This window comes from Bos javanicus, chromosome 8 (assembly GCF_032452875.1).
Source record: "Bos javanicus breed banteng chromosome 8, ARS-OSU_banteng_1.0, whole genome shotgun sequence".
In the NCBI taxonomy this organism is placed as follows: domain Eukaryota; kingdom Metazoa; phylum Chordata; class Mammalia; order Artiodactyla; family Bovidae; genus Bos; species Bos javanicus.
This window is the reverse complement of record NC_083875.1, coordinates 17,771,777-17,791,098: the sequence shown is the minus strand read 5'-3', so window position 1 is coordinate 17,791,098 and position 19,322 is coordinate 17,771,777. Positions and strand designations below refer to the sequence as shown.

Sequence of the window (19,322 nt, the reverse complement as noted above, 5' to 3'; positions counted from 1 at the left end):
GGGTTAGGCTATCTACTCCAATATTCTTGGGTTTCCTTTGTGGCTCAGCTGATAAAGAATCCACCTGCAATGCAGGAGACCTGGGTTCGATCCCTGGGTTGGGAAGATCCTCTGGAGAAGGGAAAGGCTACCCACTCCGGTATTCTGGCCTGGAGAATTCCATGGACTGTATAGCCTATGGGGTTGCAAAGAGTCGGCCACGACTGAGTGACTTTCACTTTCACTAATTGTATATTTTATCAAATATATGTATAGCATTCTTCCACTGAACTGTAAGTTCTTTGTTCATTGCTGTATCCTCCATGCCTTTCTATTTGCCTGGCACATGAAAAAAAAATTCTCAGCAGTGTAAGATTTCTTGCCTAGATCACTGAATCAACTGGTCTTCTTAAACATAGTTATGCTGTTTCAATTCACTGTCCATGGGGCAACCAGAGTGAACTTTCTAAAATTTAAGCATGTCACTCTCTGATTTGAAACTCATTGATGACTTGCCATGGCCCTTAGCATAAAGTCCCAGTTCCCTATCTTGACTTAAGCCCTTCATGAACTTATCCTTCAACTTTTCCATTTTATCTCTTACCACCACCCATTTCAAACTGTGGGTTCCAGGCATACCAAACTTCTGTTATTTGCTCAGAAATACTGTGGTGTCTCACCTCTAGACATTTTTGCACATGGTGATTATTTTCTCTGGAAACTCACTTTTTCCTTTGTGTGGCTGATTCTTAATGCTTAAGGCAACAGTTAAAAGGCATAGCTTTAGAGAATTCTTTTGACCAATATCCTTTATCTTTTCATAGTAGAAGATATCCTGTATCCTGTAATCTTTTCATAGTAGTTATCCAGTTTACTATAAATGCTTCTTTAATTTTCTGATTTAACCTCTAGAATATAGCTTCTTGAGTGAAAAGTGTCTCTGTTGATTTCCATCAGCACCTGGTACATAGTAGATGCTCAGTACTTTTGAAAGAAAGAAACACACACACCACACACCCATACACACACACAAATGTGCAGTCATCGTTATTCATGGATTCTGTATTTGTAAATTTGCTTTCTCACTAAAATTAATTTGTATTTCTGTATTTCGAATTCATATTTGCAGTACTTTCATGGTCATTTGTGAACACATGCAGAGGTAAAAAATTTGAATGCTCAAGTTCTCAGTGGAGGTTGACTAAGGCAACACTATGCCTCTTGGTTTAGTTCACATACTTACAAGCATTCTTTTCATGGTACATGATTTAATTTCACTTTTTAAAACCACATTTTTATGTATTTTTGTTCGTGCTTTTCCCATTGAAAATGGCCTCCAAGTATAGTGCTGAAGTGTTGACAAGTGTTTCTAAGCAGAAGGCTGTGATATGCCTTACAGTGAAAATATGTCTGTTAGAATAAGCTTTGTAGAGGCATAGTTCATGGTTGGCCTTTAGTTCAGTCTTAACAACTTAATAATATATATTAAATAAAGTATATTTGAAGAGAAATATACATAAAGCAAAGTTATATATTAGTTTCTTAATAAAAATATTGTCAGAGGCTCACAGAAACTAACTCTATATTTCCCATAGGGGTTAAATGCTTGCTAACTCAGTGTGTACAGTGATTTTACAGAATATAACTACCACATATAATGAGAACTGACTGTATATGTAATTATAAAATTTTGCTCATAATGTTTCATAACTTACTTTTTTTCCCACATAACTGTGTATGTATGTCATGCACATACTAAAAATAATGAATATTTATCTTATATGTTAATTATGAAGTAATAAAAAGAACTATATGTGTTCTTGTATGTTTATATGAGTATGGAGACAAATGTGATTAATACATATCAGGTTATGTTGGTTACCTAGAGGGTGAGTAATTTTTTAAAAACTTATGTTGTCTTAATGGTTACAATGAACATGTTTCTGGTGCAGACACTCTTGTAAACCATGATGTTTAGTGATTTAATTTCCTTTTGTGAAAGAACTAAAGTTTCAACTAAGTATGGCCTTTGAATTTTCCTACATTTCAGACAGTCAGAGGCTACAGTTGGATCTACAAAAAATGGAGCTTCTGGAAAGTAAAATGACTGAGGAACAACAGTCTCTAAAAAATAAAATTAAGCAAATGATAACTGATCTAGAGACATATAATGATTTGGCAGCTTTAAAATCATCAGGTGAAGAAAAGAAAAAGGTAAATGGTAACAATGCTATGAAATTGTAATTCAAATTGTTTTTCTTGATTAAATTTAATAATATATGTGTTTTTAAAACTTCGTAAGTTTATTTTCAGTTGATTACTTGATATATAAGGAAAAAATAAAGATGTTTATATACAAAGTAGGAATTTAGAGTGAATTTCAAAACAAAAGACAAAAAGTGAAAAGCAAGGGATAGAGTACTTTAACAAATATAATAATTGTGTCCTCAGTCATTACTGACTCTTTGAGACCCCTTGGATTATAGACCAGCAGGCTCCTCTGTCTATGGAATTTTGTAGGTAAGAATACTGGAGCAGGTTGCCATTTCCTACTCCAGGGGATCTTCCCAACCCAGAGATCAAAGTTGCATCTCTTTCATCTCCTGCATTGGCAGGCAGGTTCTTTACCACTTCATTACCTGGGAAGCCCTTCAACAAATATAAACTGTGTTAAATGCAAATTTGATTATGATATTTCTCTACTTAAGACTTCTCAGTGGCTTTTCTTTGCCATTTACATTAATTTAAAGTAAACCTGGTGGAGTACAAACACATAAGTCAGCCCTAATAAGTTATTATTTATATTGTTAATATTAATTTGGCTTATTATAGACTTCCCCAGTGACGCAGCAGTTAGAGAATCCACCGGCCAGGATCCACCAGACTCAGGTTTGATCCCTGGGTTGGAAAGATCCCCTGGAGAAGGAAATGGAAACCCACTCCAGTATTCTTGCCTGGAAATCCCATGGACAGAAAAGCCTTATGGGCAACAGTTTATGGGTTGCAAGAGCGAACACAACTTAGAGACTAAACAACAACAACACAATTTAGCTTATTATAGTTAGAAGGATATTTTTACAAACAGGTTTTCTAGCCTTGGTAGGATTTTATTAGAATATTATTGAAATTATTTAAGTCAAATGCTATTTTAATTGATTTACTAGATACCTGCTAAAGCCTTTAATTTACTTCCATTTGGATCTATGTAGAAATTACATCAGGAGAAAACAGTATTATCAACTCGCAGAAATGCCTTTAAAAAAATAATGGAGAAACTAAACACAGAATGGGAGACACTAAAAACACAACTGCAAGAAAACGAGACACATTCTCAGGTAAAAAAGAAAAAAAAAGATTGAAATTCATTTCTATTTTTAGATTATCTGGCATGTTCTCTTAATCTGTATTTTCACCCGCAAAGCAACCCATTCCTTTTTTTTAATCTGCTTTGTTTACCTACCAGATTTTCTGGCTTTGAAGATAGCTAGATTGTATACAGTCTCCACTCAGAATGAGTTTACTCCTGCCTTCTCTAAACCTATATCGAAGGCCAGCTCTAGGCTTGGCACTATTCTGGGAACAGTCATTATGATAATAGCTTTTAAAAATATCAAAAGTAAAGTGTTTTTAATTCAGAAACATTGCTAATACATCAATGCCACAGATAATGAAAATGAGCCATAATGACTAGTATCCCACCACCCAGAAGAGATGATTTTATGCATATGTGGATAGATATTTGTAGTCTATATGTATGTGGTATGAATATATTCACTTTATACATACACATAAGTATACATTATTTCTGTATATTTATAGAAATGGTACTATATTGTACCTATTATTTGGAAACTTGTTTTTCATCATTAACTATACTTTCCCTTGTCAGTAGATTTTTTTTTTTTTTAAATACGATTCTATATAATATTTATATGGATACAGCAAATTGCCGGAGAAGGCAATGGCACCCCACTCCAGTACTTTTTCCTGGAAAATCCCATGGACGGAGGAGCCTGGTGGGCTGCAGTCCTTGGGGTTGCTAGAATCGGACACGACTGAGCAACTTCACTTTCATTTTTCACTTTCATGCATTGGAGAAGGAAATGGCAACCCACTCCAGTGTTCTTGCCTGGAGAATCCCAAGGACAGGGGAGCCTGGTAGGCTGCTCTCTCTGGGGTTGCACAGAGTCGGACACGACTGAAGCGACTTAGCAGCAGCATAGCAAATTGTTAGACATTTTGGTTATTTCTCATTTTAAAACTGTTCAAATAATGCTATGAAGAGCAGTCCTATTCTTGAAGTTCTTTATTTACATTTATGATGATTTACTCAGGATGCAAAGGCAAACCCCTTTTCCATATCACTCATCCTACTGATAATTACCTAAACAAGGTCTGAGGTCTTCTAGATTGAAGGGCAGAAGCCTTGTCTCTGTCACTCACTTTCTCCCCAGCACTGTGTTAGTGGTTGGCATATGATAAGTGTTCAATAAGTATTTTTTGGTGGATTAAATGAAGCATGCGTGTCATATACAAAATCAGTTATTATGGTCTGATAAAGGTTGGTCATTCTCACATCAAATTAGCCTATGTTAACAATTTGCAGCTATGATTTATTAATGCTAAATGCATTAAGTTTTTTCTTCACGTGGTGTCATGATCATGAAAGACAGTCATCATTAACATTTTGGTATAATATCTTTGTAAACTTTTTTCCTTTGCAGTTCAGTTCAGTTCAGTTGCTCAGTGTCCGACTCTGCAACCCCATGAATCGTAGCACACCAGGCCTCCCTGTCCATCACCAACTCCTGGAGTTTACCTTTGTAGTTATACACCCTTAATTATATTGTTCTTATAAATAATGAAATCATTCTATGCATACAGTCTTTAAGCATTTATTTGCTTACTTAAATGTTTTCAAGCTCTTTTTTTGATATTTTTAGGATGTCAGCTATTTCATTGTATGTATGTACCTTTTAAAAAAAGATAAACCTTATTTTCTTCATAAAATGGATGGACTCTCATCAGAGTTTGCCAAAAACTTAGAAGTCACTAATTTACATGTTTCAAATTTATTAGTCAATTACTCTGTCTCTGCTTCATAATATACAATCCTATTTATAGACTTGTAAATAGCAAATTTATCCTAGTCTGTTTAGAGTTGGAATGGATACTGGAGAAGAAAACCTAAGAAAAAGTTAATGAGGCCATTGTCTTATGGTTCATAGGAAAGAGCATTGATAATTCATATGGATTTTCAGCCCTCTTCTTTCACTGAATAGATGATTTAAAGAGAAAAACATTTAACAAACAGTTTCTTAGAGCCAGTCCGTGGCTACCTTGTTTATTCCCACATTAAGTGATTATCTTATTCTTAACCCCATTTACAGGAATTTGTAACATAAATCACAGTTTACAATGCTTCTCTGTATTATGGTTTGCCTTTTATGAATCCCAGTTGTTTGAATCAAATCCTGGCCTCCCTATTTTTTGAAGTTATTTTCTTGAAAACTGGCTTTGACATCTATAAATAACATGGCATAACAGACATTTTTTGAGTGGTTATTTATTTGATATCATTTAAACATATTTATATTGGAACAAACTGCAAAGCTCCTAGAAGAAAACATAGGGAAAAAGCTCCTTGACGTTAGTCTTGGCAAGTTTTTATTATAACACCAAAAAGCACAAGCAACCAAGGCAAAAATAAATAAATGGTCCCCATCAGACTAAAAAGATTCTTCACAGCAAATGAAACAATCAAGAAAATGGAAAAGCAGTTTACAGTTTGGGAGAAAATATAAAGAACTCATGATAGACTTTTAAAATAAGTTGTAGGGAAAAAAAAGATGTGTGCTTCTTGACATCCTTGGAGGTTTAAAGGCAAGGTTTAAATATATCACTGAAATAAATAAATGTATAGAAGGAATTTGACCATATGACATAGAGTTGCTTTTATACCAATATTCATGTAGCACTTAAGAGGTTTGCTACATAATAAGAAGCCCACCCCTTTGTATGAAACAAAGGGAAAATTTGGTACTTGACTTTGCAAAAGGTTATTTGAGATTTATTGTCAAAAAGTGCTGACTACTTCCTTAAGTCCATCTGAACTTCAAGGTTCTATCAGGGGAAGCTGGATCTGATTTCGTAGCATTAACTCACAGCACATACAGTTCATATAATTAGTTATGACTCATCCTAATATCTAGATTTATCTTTGGAGGAAACAATGGGATAGATGCTACACTGATACTGAACTTATGCCCTGAGAATAATTTTAACTTGAGTTTAGGAAGAAATATGAATGCTGTTTCAATTATCAGATTTTTTTTAATGATTATTACTTCTTGGAAATATCCAGGCAGAACATTATTTTAATGTTTCATTTTTCAGACTTTGCTTAGGAAAAAAACTATGTGCATCTTAAAAAGACCATAACCCAGAGTTACAAGGTTAATTAAATCAGAAAAACAATTTAATTCTATAACAGTAAAATTGTCTTTGGAGGAAGCAACCATCAATATAATATCCACATTAGCTTCCTGTTGATGCAGAAATTATTGTAAGAATGCCAGCTTTTTACCAGCCCTCTTATAATCTTTACACTGCAGCTCTGCTCTTATCACAGCTTGTGAAATTAGACAGGAAATTTAGCCCTGGAAATAAGGAAGTTTCTCCTATATAGCTCAACCTTTGACAGTGTTAGAATATGTAGTACTTTCATGGCATTAGACCTTCAGATTTCAAGGAGAGATTCTTATCATGTCCCATTCTTCTTTTTAAACTTCTTTTAGGAAAGGGAAATATCATAAATTGTCTTTCAGTTGGTATGTTCATTGGTATAATAAATATGTTCCAATTAAAGTAAACAGAGTAAACTTGTTGAATTCAACATCCTATTTAGTATTATATTTACTGTTGTTTAACTTTTTCTAATTTCTTTTTTGTCTGTCGTGGCTTTCTCTCAGTAAAATGCGGGAGTTGAAAAGATTTAAAATTGAGGGTTTTTTTCTTATATCTCAAAGGAGTATATAATTGTTTTGAATATGGGCACTGGTGAACATTTTTCTTTTGTGTTTTTAGCTTACAAATTTGGAGAGGAAGTGGCAACACCATGAGCAAAATAATTTTGTGATGAAAGAATGTATCCTTTAAAAAACTGCAAGTGAACTTGACTGAGGGATTTTTTTCTCTAGGAATTTCTTTAAAGACTGAAATAATATTCAGTTCAACATCAGATACCTAATATGTACAAAATACTGGCTAAACTATGTGGGAAATGAATAAGACTTAGTTTCCATTCTACAATTGTGTGTGTGTGTGTGTGTGTATTAAAGTAACTAATAGAAAGCAGACCATACAAAGCCATAGTGTGGCATAGTGACTAAGTACTCATTTTAGAGTCAGGAAATCTAATTTTAAATATTGACTCTACTATGTATAGGTTATGGACTTTGAACAGTTTACTTAACTGTTCAAACTGCAATTTTATCATCTCAAATACAGCTAATATTTCCTTCTCATAGACTTGTTGGGAGAATTATATATAACCATATATATGTATATGTGTGTATGTATGGTCATTTTTATTTATAATGCTGTACCTTAGATATCTGGGAAGCAAAGGGAGGGATAACCAAGTGTACACATGAGAAATTTGACCTTCAATCTCATCTACCAAGATACTACTTATGTCCCATCTTATTTCTATCAAGATAGTACTTACGTTCAGTCTTTTTGCTCATCTTTTTGTGTAATCATAGATGGAAGCAGCTACTGACAACAGGTATTGTGAGTGTAAGAAACGTTTCCCCAAATGTTGTCTCCTGGCCCCTTCTTTGACCTATTCAAGAGCAACTCTGATTAGAGAACTAGATTCTAACTCATTGGTTGCATAGGCTCTCTAGGATGCTACTGAACATCCTCTCAGGGCAGCGTGGACCCAGCTTCCCTCCAGATGAGATGCTAAAGGCTCTATTCCCAGTGGTTGTGCAGTTTATTTTAAAAGCAGATTTGTATTCACAATATGTTAAAGTCCAGAACTCTGGTTTTATCTGACATAAAGTAGATGATTTTGAAGCAGAGTGACGTCTAGAAACTTGCCTGAAATTCTGTGTGGTACTCTAAAGGATGTGGTTCTTCTGAACATTGAAGTGTTCTATCACCAGATAGAGATGAATAACGTATTAACTCTAAAAATGTTTATATAGCATAGGTCAACTTTTTTGAAACAAGTTTGGCCTGGCCTTTTAGGGTTAGACCTTTTAGGTTTAGGTTTGATGCTTAATCTGTTAAAATACTGTTTGTTTTTTAAAAACTATTCTAATTGTGCTTTTTTGTGCCATCTTCAGTTTTCAGTAAGAAAAATACTAGTGTAATTTGGGTCTTTTCTGCATCACAGAATTAGATTAATATTTGTATTGATATTGTTCCCTCTTAACTCATGTAATTAGTCATAGCAACCAAGAGTCAAGAGAGTGATTACCGGCCGATTATGAAGAATGTGTCCAAGCAGATTGCAGAGTATAATAAAAACATCGTGGATGTTCTGCATAGCATGAGCAGAAACTGAGTCTGAACCAACTGCAAGTCTCTATAGAAATGTTCTCTTGCTGCTAAACCTTGTACACGCCATTAAAAAATTGCTTACCCTTGACGAGTTTTACCTAAAAATTTTTGAAAGTTATAATTTCATGGCCTCTTTGAAGAATGATGCTTTAAATAGTATAATAGTTTAATAAATATCTTATGTATTAAAAAAGTATCATCTCCTTTTATATTTAGATTTCTTTTGTGTAGGTGATAAAAATGTCTCAAAGAACCAGGAGATAAAACAAACAAAAAGTGGCTATTGTTATTCATTTAGTTGGTATAATCCATCTGTGGCAGCAAATGCTATCATCTTTTCATATGTCAAGCCTAGGAGGCATGCTTGGAGTATGATTCTGATTTAGCATTTATCAACCTTGCCAATTTTTGCTTCTAGAAATAAATAATAAGAATAGAAGGGAGGTATTTAGTTTTGAGTTTTACTTCTCAAGCAGGATATATTTGATGTTTTAAGGCATATGAAATCACAGGTAAATACGTAACATTTTTTATATGTCAGTTATTCCTTTGTGAAATTAAGACATTCTTTATTGGGGATTAATATTTTTACTCTTTGCATTAAAAAAATTCTTACATGTATTTGCTAGGAAAAGCATGAAATTTAAAATAAATGTTATATTTACAGTGGACTCTTTTGGACTATGGCTGCTGCTGTTCATTTTTATTCTGGAGTATGCATTCACTCTTTAGTACTACAGGAGGACTTAAGTAGATTAATTTATAAGCATTGCCAACACATTTGAAAGGAAAAGGTGGAAGAGGTAGAAATGTATCATGTCAATCTGGGGAGACATTATGGAACTGAAGATGTATCCTCTTTTTTGGGAAGAATGAGTCACTTTTCCCAGAATAAGGTATTCTTTAAAACTATCCTTCCTTTGCTCTGATCTTGCATTCCTCAAGTTATTCTACTTCTCAGTTTTCATGAAACACAAGCATATTAGTTTCTTTTTTAAAAGGCTTTATTGAGATACAGTTTACATATGGTGAAAGTTCCCATGCATGTTCCTTACCTGAAGTAAATATTTATCATTAAATTATTCAATTTTAGTTCTGTGTGAGTTTAGGTAGAAGGGTGAAGCTTGTTGAATTTGATTAACTCGGGATTACTAGTATGGCTGAAGATTCTGCACACTGATACATACATTAAGGTGGCATTCATAAAATATGTTCCTTAGATCCTGAGTTCTTCAGGTTTCTAATAGGTGTTATACCATCAAAGGATTCATAGTCAAAGGAATTTGGGAAGCATTATTTTATTTTTTATTTTTTTAATTTTATTTTTAAACTTTACAATATTGTATTAGTTTTGCCAAATATCAAAATGAATCCGCTACAGGTATACCTGTGTTCCCCATCCTGAACCCTCCTCCCTCCTCTCTCCCCATACCCTCCCTCTGGGTCATCCCAGTGCACCAGCCCCAAGCATCCAGTATCGTGCATTGAACCTGGACTGGCGACTCGTTTCATACCTGATATTATACATGTTTCAATGCCATTCTCCCAAATCTCCCCACCCTCTCCCTCTCCCACAGAGTCCATAAGACTGATCTATACATCAGTGTCTCTTTTGCTGTCTCGTACACAGGGTTATTGTTACCATCTTTCTAAATTCCATATATATGTGTTAGTATACTGTATTGGTGTTTTTCTTTCTGGCTTACTTCACTCTGTATAATAGGTTCCAGTTTCATCCATCTCATTAGAACTGATTCAAATGTATTCTTTTTAATGGCTGAGTAATACTCCATTGTGTATATGTACCACTGCTTTCTTATCCATTCATCTGCTGATGGGCATCTAGGTTGCTTCCATGTCCTGGCTATTATAAACAGTGCTGCGATGAACATTGGGGTACACGTGTCTCTTTCCCTTCTGGTTTCCTCAGTGTGTATGCCCAGCAGTGGGATTGCTGGATCATAAGGCAGTTCTATTTCCAGTTTTTTAAGGCATCTCCACACTGTTCTCCATAGTGGCTGTACTAGTTTGCATTCCCACCAACAGTGTAAGAGAGTTCCCTTTTCTCCACACCCTCTCCAGCATTTATTGCTTGTAGACTTTTGGATCGCAGCCATTCTGACTGGTGTGAAATGGTACCTCATAGTGGTTTTGATTTGCATTTCTCTGATAATGAGTGATGTTGAGCATCTTTTCATGTGTTTGTTAGCCATCTGTAGGGAAGCATTATTTTAAACAAAGGTAAATTATTCTCTTCTTGTCTGCTCAGAACCCTTAATATGTTAATGTGCAATAAGTTCAAGAAGAATATATACTATTAATATTACAGTTTTTTCTGAGTAGTGGGATTGTGGGTCTTTTCATCTTCACTGAACTTTCTGGTACTTTCTCAAAATTATCTGTGATGTACATATAATAGTTAGACATGCAATAAAAATTCAAATTAAAAACATATATACAGTTAATACTTTAACTTGTAGGAAGGACATATGATAATTGAGACAGCTCTGCTGTAATCATTGAGCTAGAACTTAACCAGTCTTTACTCAGAAAGAAAATAGGAGGAAAATTGCCTCGTCATTATATATGTGTGTTTGTATTATAACATTGTGAAGTTTGGCAGAAAAAGATTGGAAATTTCTTGAAAAAAGCAAAATTCCCAACTTCCATTCTAAATTATTCATATATGATATTTGGGGAACATAATTAAGCAGGATTTCTTTAAACTAAAATGTGTTATCTGAGGGAAATTCTTACTAATGTCTCTTCCTTCCTCTCAGAGCTTTTCAACAAATCCAACAAGAATATTCTCTCTGCTAGGATAGACCTGGAGGCTACTATCTGCTTAAACCGGCTCTTCCTCAGGCAGTCACATTGCTCAGTGAGTTTCATTCCTGTTAAAATAACACCTTGTGAGTTGTATGGAAAGAAGCTGCAGACTGAACAAACATGCTGAATAGTCTCACTAATGAAGATCAACATCGGAAAGTTAGCAAAATCTTTGTTTTTCCCACCATTATCTTTATCAGTAAATAAACATGAGTTCTTTATACTCTTTCACTAATGGGAGTCCCTGGTTTGGACCGTATTCTGGTTTCATGTTACAGCGTAAAATTCAGGCAGGGTAAGAGAATTAGAGCGTGGAGTCAGGCTGTTCACACTGGAGATGAAAGATCAGTTAAGAGAAGCTCCAGGGGTTCTTGCTGCCCAATTTCTCTGTAGTTGTTTCCTTTAGCTATATGATTCCAGCATGAACAACCTTAATAAATAAGAACATTTATACTTGAAGTAAGAAGAAATTGACAGACTACTAGGGAACTGTGGTGATCTAATTTAAAATTAATGTATCTTTCATTTTTATCTACCTTTTAAAATAAAAGCAGGTTGTGTCTTTAAATCGCAGATTTACAGTTTGAGAACTGAGATTGAGCATCTTTAAAAAGATAGCTTTTAATACAAAGGTAGAAAATTTAGGAACGACAGATAAAATGAAGAAAATTACTTCTGATCACATTAGTCTTTTAAGATGTGCGTCTATATACATGTCATACATACCTATTTTTCATTATATATTTATATATTTTTTTTAAATTAAGATCATACTGTTCTTAAACTTTTGCTGTTTATAGTTTTGCAAACATTTATTCATGTCATTATATACTCTTGTACAACAACATGTTAAATTGCTGTATATTATTTTATTTATAGGAATACTTTCTGAAAACAAACACCATGTATTGAATGAGGTTAGTGGGGTGTGGTTAGGCGTAAGCTTTGAATTATGTAACTGAGTTTGAACCACAGCTCCACTGCTAACTTTTCATATGACCTAGGGAAGTTACTTAGTCTCTGAATTTCATTTCTTCGTCTATAAAATGGAATAATAGTGCTTAACTCACAGGATTGGCTCAAAGAGTCAAAAGCAAGAGTCCAAGGCCTTTTGACACAAATTGCCCTCAGGAACATGACACGAATAGCAGTGTGCAGGAATGCTTGCTTGCCTGCACTCTCACCATCATTGGCATTATCCACACTGACCGTGCACTACATATATTTGTTTTAGTTGTTTTAAGTAAACCAAACTGCCTTCATCACTATAACTAAAAATTTTCTTGTGTTTTAATTAGGAACACAGTGCAGAATGTGTTTTCATGCTAAAAAATATAATTTAAAAAATTCTATTAAAATACTTACTATAACTTTGTAATAACAAAAGGTTAATTCAAGCTGAGCACCGAAGAATTGATGCTTTTGAACTGTGGTGTTGGAGAAGATTCTTGAGAGTCCCTTGGACTGCAAGGAGATACAACCAGTCCATTCTGAAGGAGATCAGCCCTGGGATTTCTTTGGAAGGAATGATGCTAAAGCTGAAACTCCAGTACTTTGGCCACCTCATGCAAAGAGCTGACTCATTGGAAAAGACTCTGATGCTGGGAGGGATTGGGGGCAGGAGGAGAAAGGGACGACAGAGGATGAGATGGCTGGGTGGCATCACCGACTCGATGGACGTGAGTTTGAGTGAACTCCGGGAGATGGTGATGGACAGGGAGGCCTGGCGTGCTGCGATTCATGGGGTCGCAAAGAGTCGGACACGACTGAGCAACTGAACTGAACTGAACTGAACTGAATTCTTACTGCTTATTTTTAGTAGATAATAGATTATATTTTGCTGCCTCAGTATCTTTCCTCATAACATATTGTAATGAATTACTGCTCTGAAACTAACTGTATAATCTCAAGGGACATAGGAATAACGTGTGTATAAATAGCCTAGTTGATAAATAGGCTGTTCTGCTTGGTCAACTTTATTCTCCTTCAAGTCAAGAGTGGTTACGCATAAAGAGAAGTTGTGTCATAGGAGGGAAAATAACACCCACTGGAGAGTCCAGTGTAGAAGAGAGTTTGGAGGAAGCATGAGTCAGAGAATTGAGTGGTCTTCTACCTAAAAGAGGCTTAAATAACACTAGGTAAGCATTTCACAAGAAAAAATATAAAAACTAAAATGAGATTTTCAAAATTACTGTTTTATTTCAAAATCTTTTTGTAAAACAGTATTTTTACCATGGTAACAACATAGTGGCACCATGAAAGAAAGCAAACTTAATTGATTAGAATTGTATTTGGTATAGATCAAGAAAGAACTACGACTAGCCAAACTGAAATATTAGCTCATTTCTGTGTTGTCACTTTCAACAGATAAATTCACCCTACTAAAGGAAGTCTTGATTAACGTGAAGGTGAAACTGTTTGAAAGGCAACTATGCTCGCCACTACACCACCAGTGCTGAAGGTGAAAGTATTTGATGTAGTCCATAAGCTCAACCTGAATTTTTTTATCAAAGTAAACTGTAGTTCATTTTTAAAAGCCTCTCTCAGTGTTTAAATAGCTTCTTGTTAAAATGAACTTTCCCTCAGTTTACTGCAGTGGGGGAGGGCCACCTTAGAGGCCAACCAGCACCACCCCACCCCCCCCAGCCAAGGACAAAGCAGGGGCTTTGTGTCTCAGGAGTAGGGGAAATGGTTAAGAAGCAGAGGAAGAGAAAATTGCTTTTCCAGCCTCTCTAACTTCCCATGTAGCCTACAGAGAAAAGCAAGCATCCCTTGGGAGGAAATAACAAAAGTGCCAAACAGTAGATGGATGGATGAAGCCTAAATCTCTGCAGTGTACTAGAGCTCTTGGCTTTAAATGTCACAAAAGCCCCGTGCCTTGCTCATGGTGGTTATCAGAAGGCCAAATGGACATTTACTGCCAGTTGGCCCTACCTTCCTGGAGACATCTAGCCTTGAACGTGTTCCTTGGCTCAGTTCCTCTTCCTGCTAGAAATATTTCAGAGTCAGAGAAGGGGCTCTGGTGAAGCTGTGAAAGTCCAATTGCCTTCTTTCCTTTTTCTGTGGCACAATAGAGATAGCCAGTTAGACCATGAGAAGTATCCATAAGAGACCCTAAGAGACAGCTAATTGAAAGAAATACAGATAATAGGAGGCAAGCAAACTTCTTACAAAACCTCTCACCACTGTATTATCTCCAAGATCCCCCTACTTCAGCCAAAAAAAAAGATAAAACTCCTCCATAAAATAAACATTCAAAATTTCTGTGATCCAGTATCTTTTTCTTGACCACAGATTAGATTTCCAGGACAAGTTTTCCTTACCACATACTCTGATTTGTCAGACTGTTTATTTCTAAGAAACTTCATGACCTCAGTGTGCACTGCCATCCCCCTCCCTAAACAGTAACCTCAACAAGCCATATCTCTTACTTATCTTCAGTAAGTATTAAAGTATGACCTGATGAAAAGAATTTTTTGAAGAGTATGTTGGATTGATTGTCTGAAATTCCATACCAAGCTAATGTTTTGACATAGTGTGGTCACAGCCTCAGAAATGTAAACAGAAAGGACATTTCCAAATGAAGACTCGAAAGGAGATTTAGCACGAACACATTGCACCTCAGTGAGGAAAACTCACTGGAATTTCAACCACCATGAGCGTCAGACCCCTCATCCTATCTTGTAATAATCCGACTTTATCCCTACTTTAAAAGGACGTGGGACTTTGAGTTTGAAGAAGCACCTATGCATCTCTCTCATGAGAATATGTCTTAGAAGCATAGTTTCTAAGTCTTTCTTTTCTTGAAGAAGGCCTCTCTCTTCCTAAGACTAGTTCCTATACTGCTGCCTTCTACTACTTCCTTCTGAATCTTCCTTAATTTTCTGTGTTTCATCCCCTTCTTCCTATGGCTTTAGCCTTTCCTCCATTGGATTTCATCCTGTCAATACAGAAACACATTGATCTTCCTCCCATTCTTTTCACATTCAGAACTCTTATCCAACATCTCATCCTCTGTCATTCCCTTCTCCTTCTGCCTTCAGTCTTTCCCAGCACCAGGGTCTTTTCTAAGGAATTGGCTCTTTGCATCAGGCGGCCAAAGTATTGGAGCTTCAGTTTCAGCAGTCTTGCCAGTGAATATTCAGGATTGATTCCCTTTAGGATTAACTGGTTTGATCTCCTTGAAATCAAAGAGACTCTCAAGAGTCTTCTCCAACACCACAGCTCAAAAGCATCAATTCTTTGGTGCTCTGCCTTCTTTATGGTCCAACTCTCACTCATACATGAGTGAGAGTGAGTGAAGTCACTCAGTCGTGTCCGACTCTTTGTGACCCCATAGACTGTAGCCTACCAGGCTCCTCTGTCCATGGGATTTTCCAGGCAATAGTACTGGAGTGGATTGCCATTTCCTTCCATACATCCATACATGGCTACTGGAAAAACTAGCTTTGACTAGATGGACCTTTGTTGGCAAAGTAATGTTTCTGCTTTTTAATACTTTGTCTAGGTTTGTCGATAACTTTTCTTCCATGGAGCAAGGGTCTTTTAATTTCATGGCTGCAATCACCATCTGTGGTGATTTTAGAGCCCAAGAAAATAAAGTTTGTCACTGTTTCCATTGTTTTCCCATCTGTTTGCCATGGAGTGATGGGATCAGATGCCATGATCTTAGTTTTTTGAAAACTAAGATTTGATATATATTTTACACCTAAAGAAAATCTCAATTCAGACTGGCCAAATTTCAAATGCTTAATAGCGCATGTGGATAGTGGCTACAAACTGCACAGCATAGATTTAGAATTTAGAACTTTTTATTTTGATTATAGGAAGGGGATGAGTCACAGGAGGAAGCCAAATGGCAGTTTTATAAAATAGAGGAAGACTGTCCCATAAGGCAAAAAAAAAAATTCCTATGTGAGATTATAATCTAAAGTAGGATTTTTTGCACTTCCTTTGACTGCTCTGAAATTATTCTTGTTAGGGAGTTTGGGATGGACATGTATACACTGCTGTGTTTAAAATGGGTGATCAACAGGACCTGCTGTAGCGTGCATGAAGCTCTGCTCAGTGTTGTGTGCCAGCCTGGACAGAAGGGGAGTTTGGGGAAGATTGGGTGCGTGTGTATGCATGGCTGAGTCCCTTTGCTGCTCACCTGAAACCATCACAGCTTGTTAATTGGCTAGACCCCAATATAAAATCTGAAAAAGAAATAAATAAATTACTCTTACAGATACATTTCATTGAAACTTAACCTCAATTGGTCAAATGAAGAAAAAATACACATAGTAGTTAAACATATTTATATATTTTCATCTAAATGGAGCCTCTGAAAGAATCGGTCAGGCCAGATCTTCTGTAACTTCAGTAATTGATAATAGCAGAAGGTTTGTGAATTATACTTACTTTTAATAACTCTAGTATTGAAAAACAGTTTGCAGCCTATATTCTATGGTATAAATATTTTATATGATGCCAGTGTCAATAATATTTTCCTCATTTATCTGTGTATCATCTAGATAGTAAACTCTAATTGCCAGAGTTGAAAAGCTTTGAATTACAGAGCTATTCTAAGAAAACCTCTAAACTGAGACCTTCTTTGGAAAAAATATCAATGTAAGGGAAGCTTTTTCTAGTCTCTCATCCAATGCCCCAATTTCTCCCATCAAAGAGCAGTATATCTAAAAGTCTATTTGACTAGTATACCTTTTATTTAAAATAATATTTATACTCAATAGGGATTTACTTTAACAACATGATTTTTTGACACCTAGCAAATTATCGAATATTGTTATTTAACAGTGTTTAAAATAGGCTGGGTCACACAAATGAGGTAACATTGCAGTCGGCTACCTGTTGAGCTCCGCGTGAAGCTCTCCTTGGCCCCTTCCCAGCCACACTCTGGCTCCCCAGGCCTTCCTCTCAGCCTCACAGATCTCTGGCACTAGTATCAGCAGAGGAAGGAGCAAGGATGAAGGCGAGTAGATTAAAACAATGGGGAAGGGAAGAAGACAGAGTAGGCAAAGTACCTTGTGACCTTAAAATAACGAGCCAGTTTTCCTGTGTGTCTGGTGAACTGTCTTTAAAGACAATTCCAAAAAAGAAACTATAAAAAATGTTTAGAATAAAAGCAACATCCTTCAGCTAAGAGCTTGCCCTACCAAGTTTGCTATTTTGAAGCTCAGCTCACATCTGAATTTAACTGAAAAGCAGGTTTCAGTACATTCAGAAGGTGAGGAATGGGGATAAGGTAAGGATTAGTCTTACTGTTTGAAAATCATTGTTTATAACTCATATTACCATCTTTTGAAATGATAAAAGAAGTAGTGGTCCCCCTGCTCCCATCTGTTATATAATCAGATCTTCTTGGTTGAGATGGAAATAAATTTCCAATTTTGTTTATTCCACATAAACTCTGCTATGTGCCTGTAGACTTCAAAATTTTTCAGTTTTTTACATTGAAACAACATAGTGAAGGAGCAAAGAGTGAAAACATCAAATGGCTATGGTACACAGAATTTAAATGTTCACATCCTAATCCCTAGAAGCCGTGAGTTACTTGTTACCTTACTTGGCAAAAGAAACAATGCAATTGTGAGTAAGGATTGAGATGGGAAGATTATTCTGGATTATCTGGGTGAACTCAGTGAAATCACAAACTTCTCTTGAAAAAGGAGGCAAGAAGGTCCAAGCCAGAGAAATAAAACATGAGATTTAGAAGCAATTGATGTTCTTTGAAGATGGAGGAAGGAGCTGTGAGCCAAGAAATGCAGGCAGCCTCTAGAATCTGGGAAAGGAAAGGAAATAGAATCTCCCCAGGGCCTCCAGAAGGATTTTAGCCTAGACCCCTCAGACTTCTGACTTCCAGAACTGTAAGATAATAAATTTATGTTGCCTTAGGCCACTAATTTTGTGGTAATTTATTACAACCATCATTTATGCAGCATATGCCACAACCCCCTGCAATTACTTTCTTTCCAATTATAGTTTCCATCCTCATATTTATTTGTCATAATTTCATTGCCAGTAACAGGAACTGCTAATGGTATAAAGTCCATCATATGAGGAAAGCAAAACATATCTGTACATATAAAGACAACCATACCAGAAGGTAAGGCTGTCTGTTTCTGTTTATCACATTCATTCAACTAATAATTGAATAAAGAAGTGACCAAGACCAATAAAATTCCTCCCCAGACTGAACTTAAATCCTAATGGAAGAGTAAGCAGTGCAAGTTCATATGATGGTAACTTTTCTTGGTAAATGTCAATACTGACTGATACCGGAAAATTAAACCAAGTGTCTTTTTGTAAACCCACTGCCAAATTCATGAAACCTTTATTACCATAAAATATGTTTTTCCTGAGGCATTCATGTAAAACTTCCAGGGGTTCTTCAGGACCTGACATCTCATTTATTTCATACCAGCTTTCTCAAATTTTATGGGATAATAATCACTTTCTAAAGTGATTAAAGGTACTCAAGTGAATATTATGGGCTTCCCTGGTAGCTCAGCTGGTAAAGAATCTGCTTGCAATGCAGGAGATCCTGGTTCGATTCCTGGCTCAGGAAGATACCCTGGAGAAGGATACTCCAACATTTGGGGGCTTCCCTGGTGTCTCAGACAGTAAAGAATCTACCTGCAATGCGGGAGACTTGGGTTTGATCCCTGGGTTGTGAAGATTCCCAGGAAGAGGGCATGGCAACCCACTCTAGTATTCTGGCCTGGAGAATCCCATGGGCAGAGAAGCCTGCTGGGTTACAGCCCATGGGGTCACAGAGTTGGACATGACTGAGTGACTAAGCTCAAGTGAATGTTATAGCTTCTGTCCCTATGATCCACCTTGAGCCTAAACGCCATATTCTGACCAGCATCCCAGAATAACCCAGGACTTTTAAGACTGACATGGGCTCTCCAAAATGTCTGTATGAGAGGGTCTATTTT

At 36.1% G+C, this 19,322-nt stretch overlaps 1 protein-coding gene across 2 annotated transcripts in view; it reads left to right on the top strand.

Moving 5' to 3' along the window:
- Nucleotides 1-19,322, top strand: part of IFT74 (intraflagellar transport 74) — a 123,118-nt gene that overhangs the window by 84,138 nt on the left and 19,658 nt on the right. The window contains exons 17-20 of one of the 2 annotated variants that reach the window (XM_061425112.1): nt 2,030-2,193; nt 3,189-3,314; nt 7,066-7,126; nt 8,436-9,462. The exons of the other annotated variant lie outside the window; for it this stretch is intronic. Of the exons in view, the coding sequence (XP_061281096.1) occupies nt 2,030-2,193; nt 3,189-3,314; nt 7,066-7,126; nt 8,436-8,554 (470 nt within the window). The 3' untranslated portion in view covers nt 8,555-9,462. Of the gene's footprint in view, nt 1-2,029; nt 2,194-3,188; nt 3,315-7,065; nt 7,127-8,435; nt 9,463-19,322 lie in introns of those variants that run through there. 2 annotated transcript variants of the gene reach the window in all.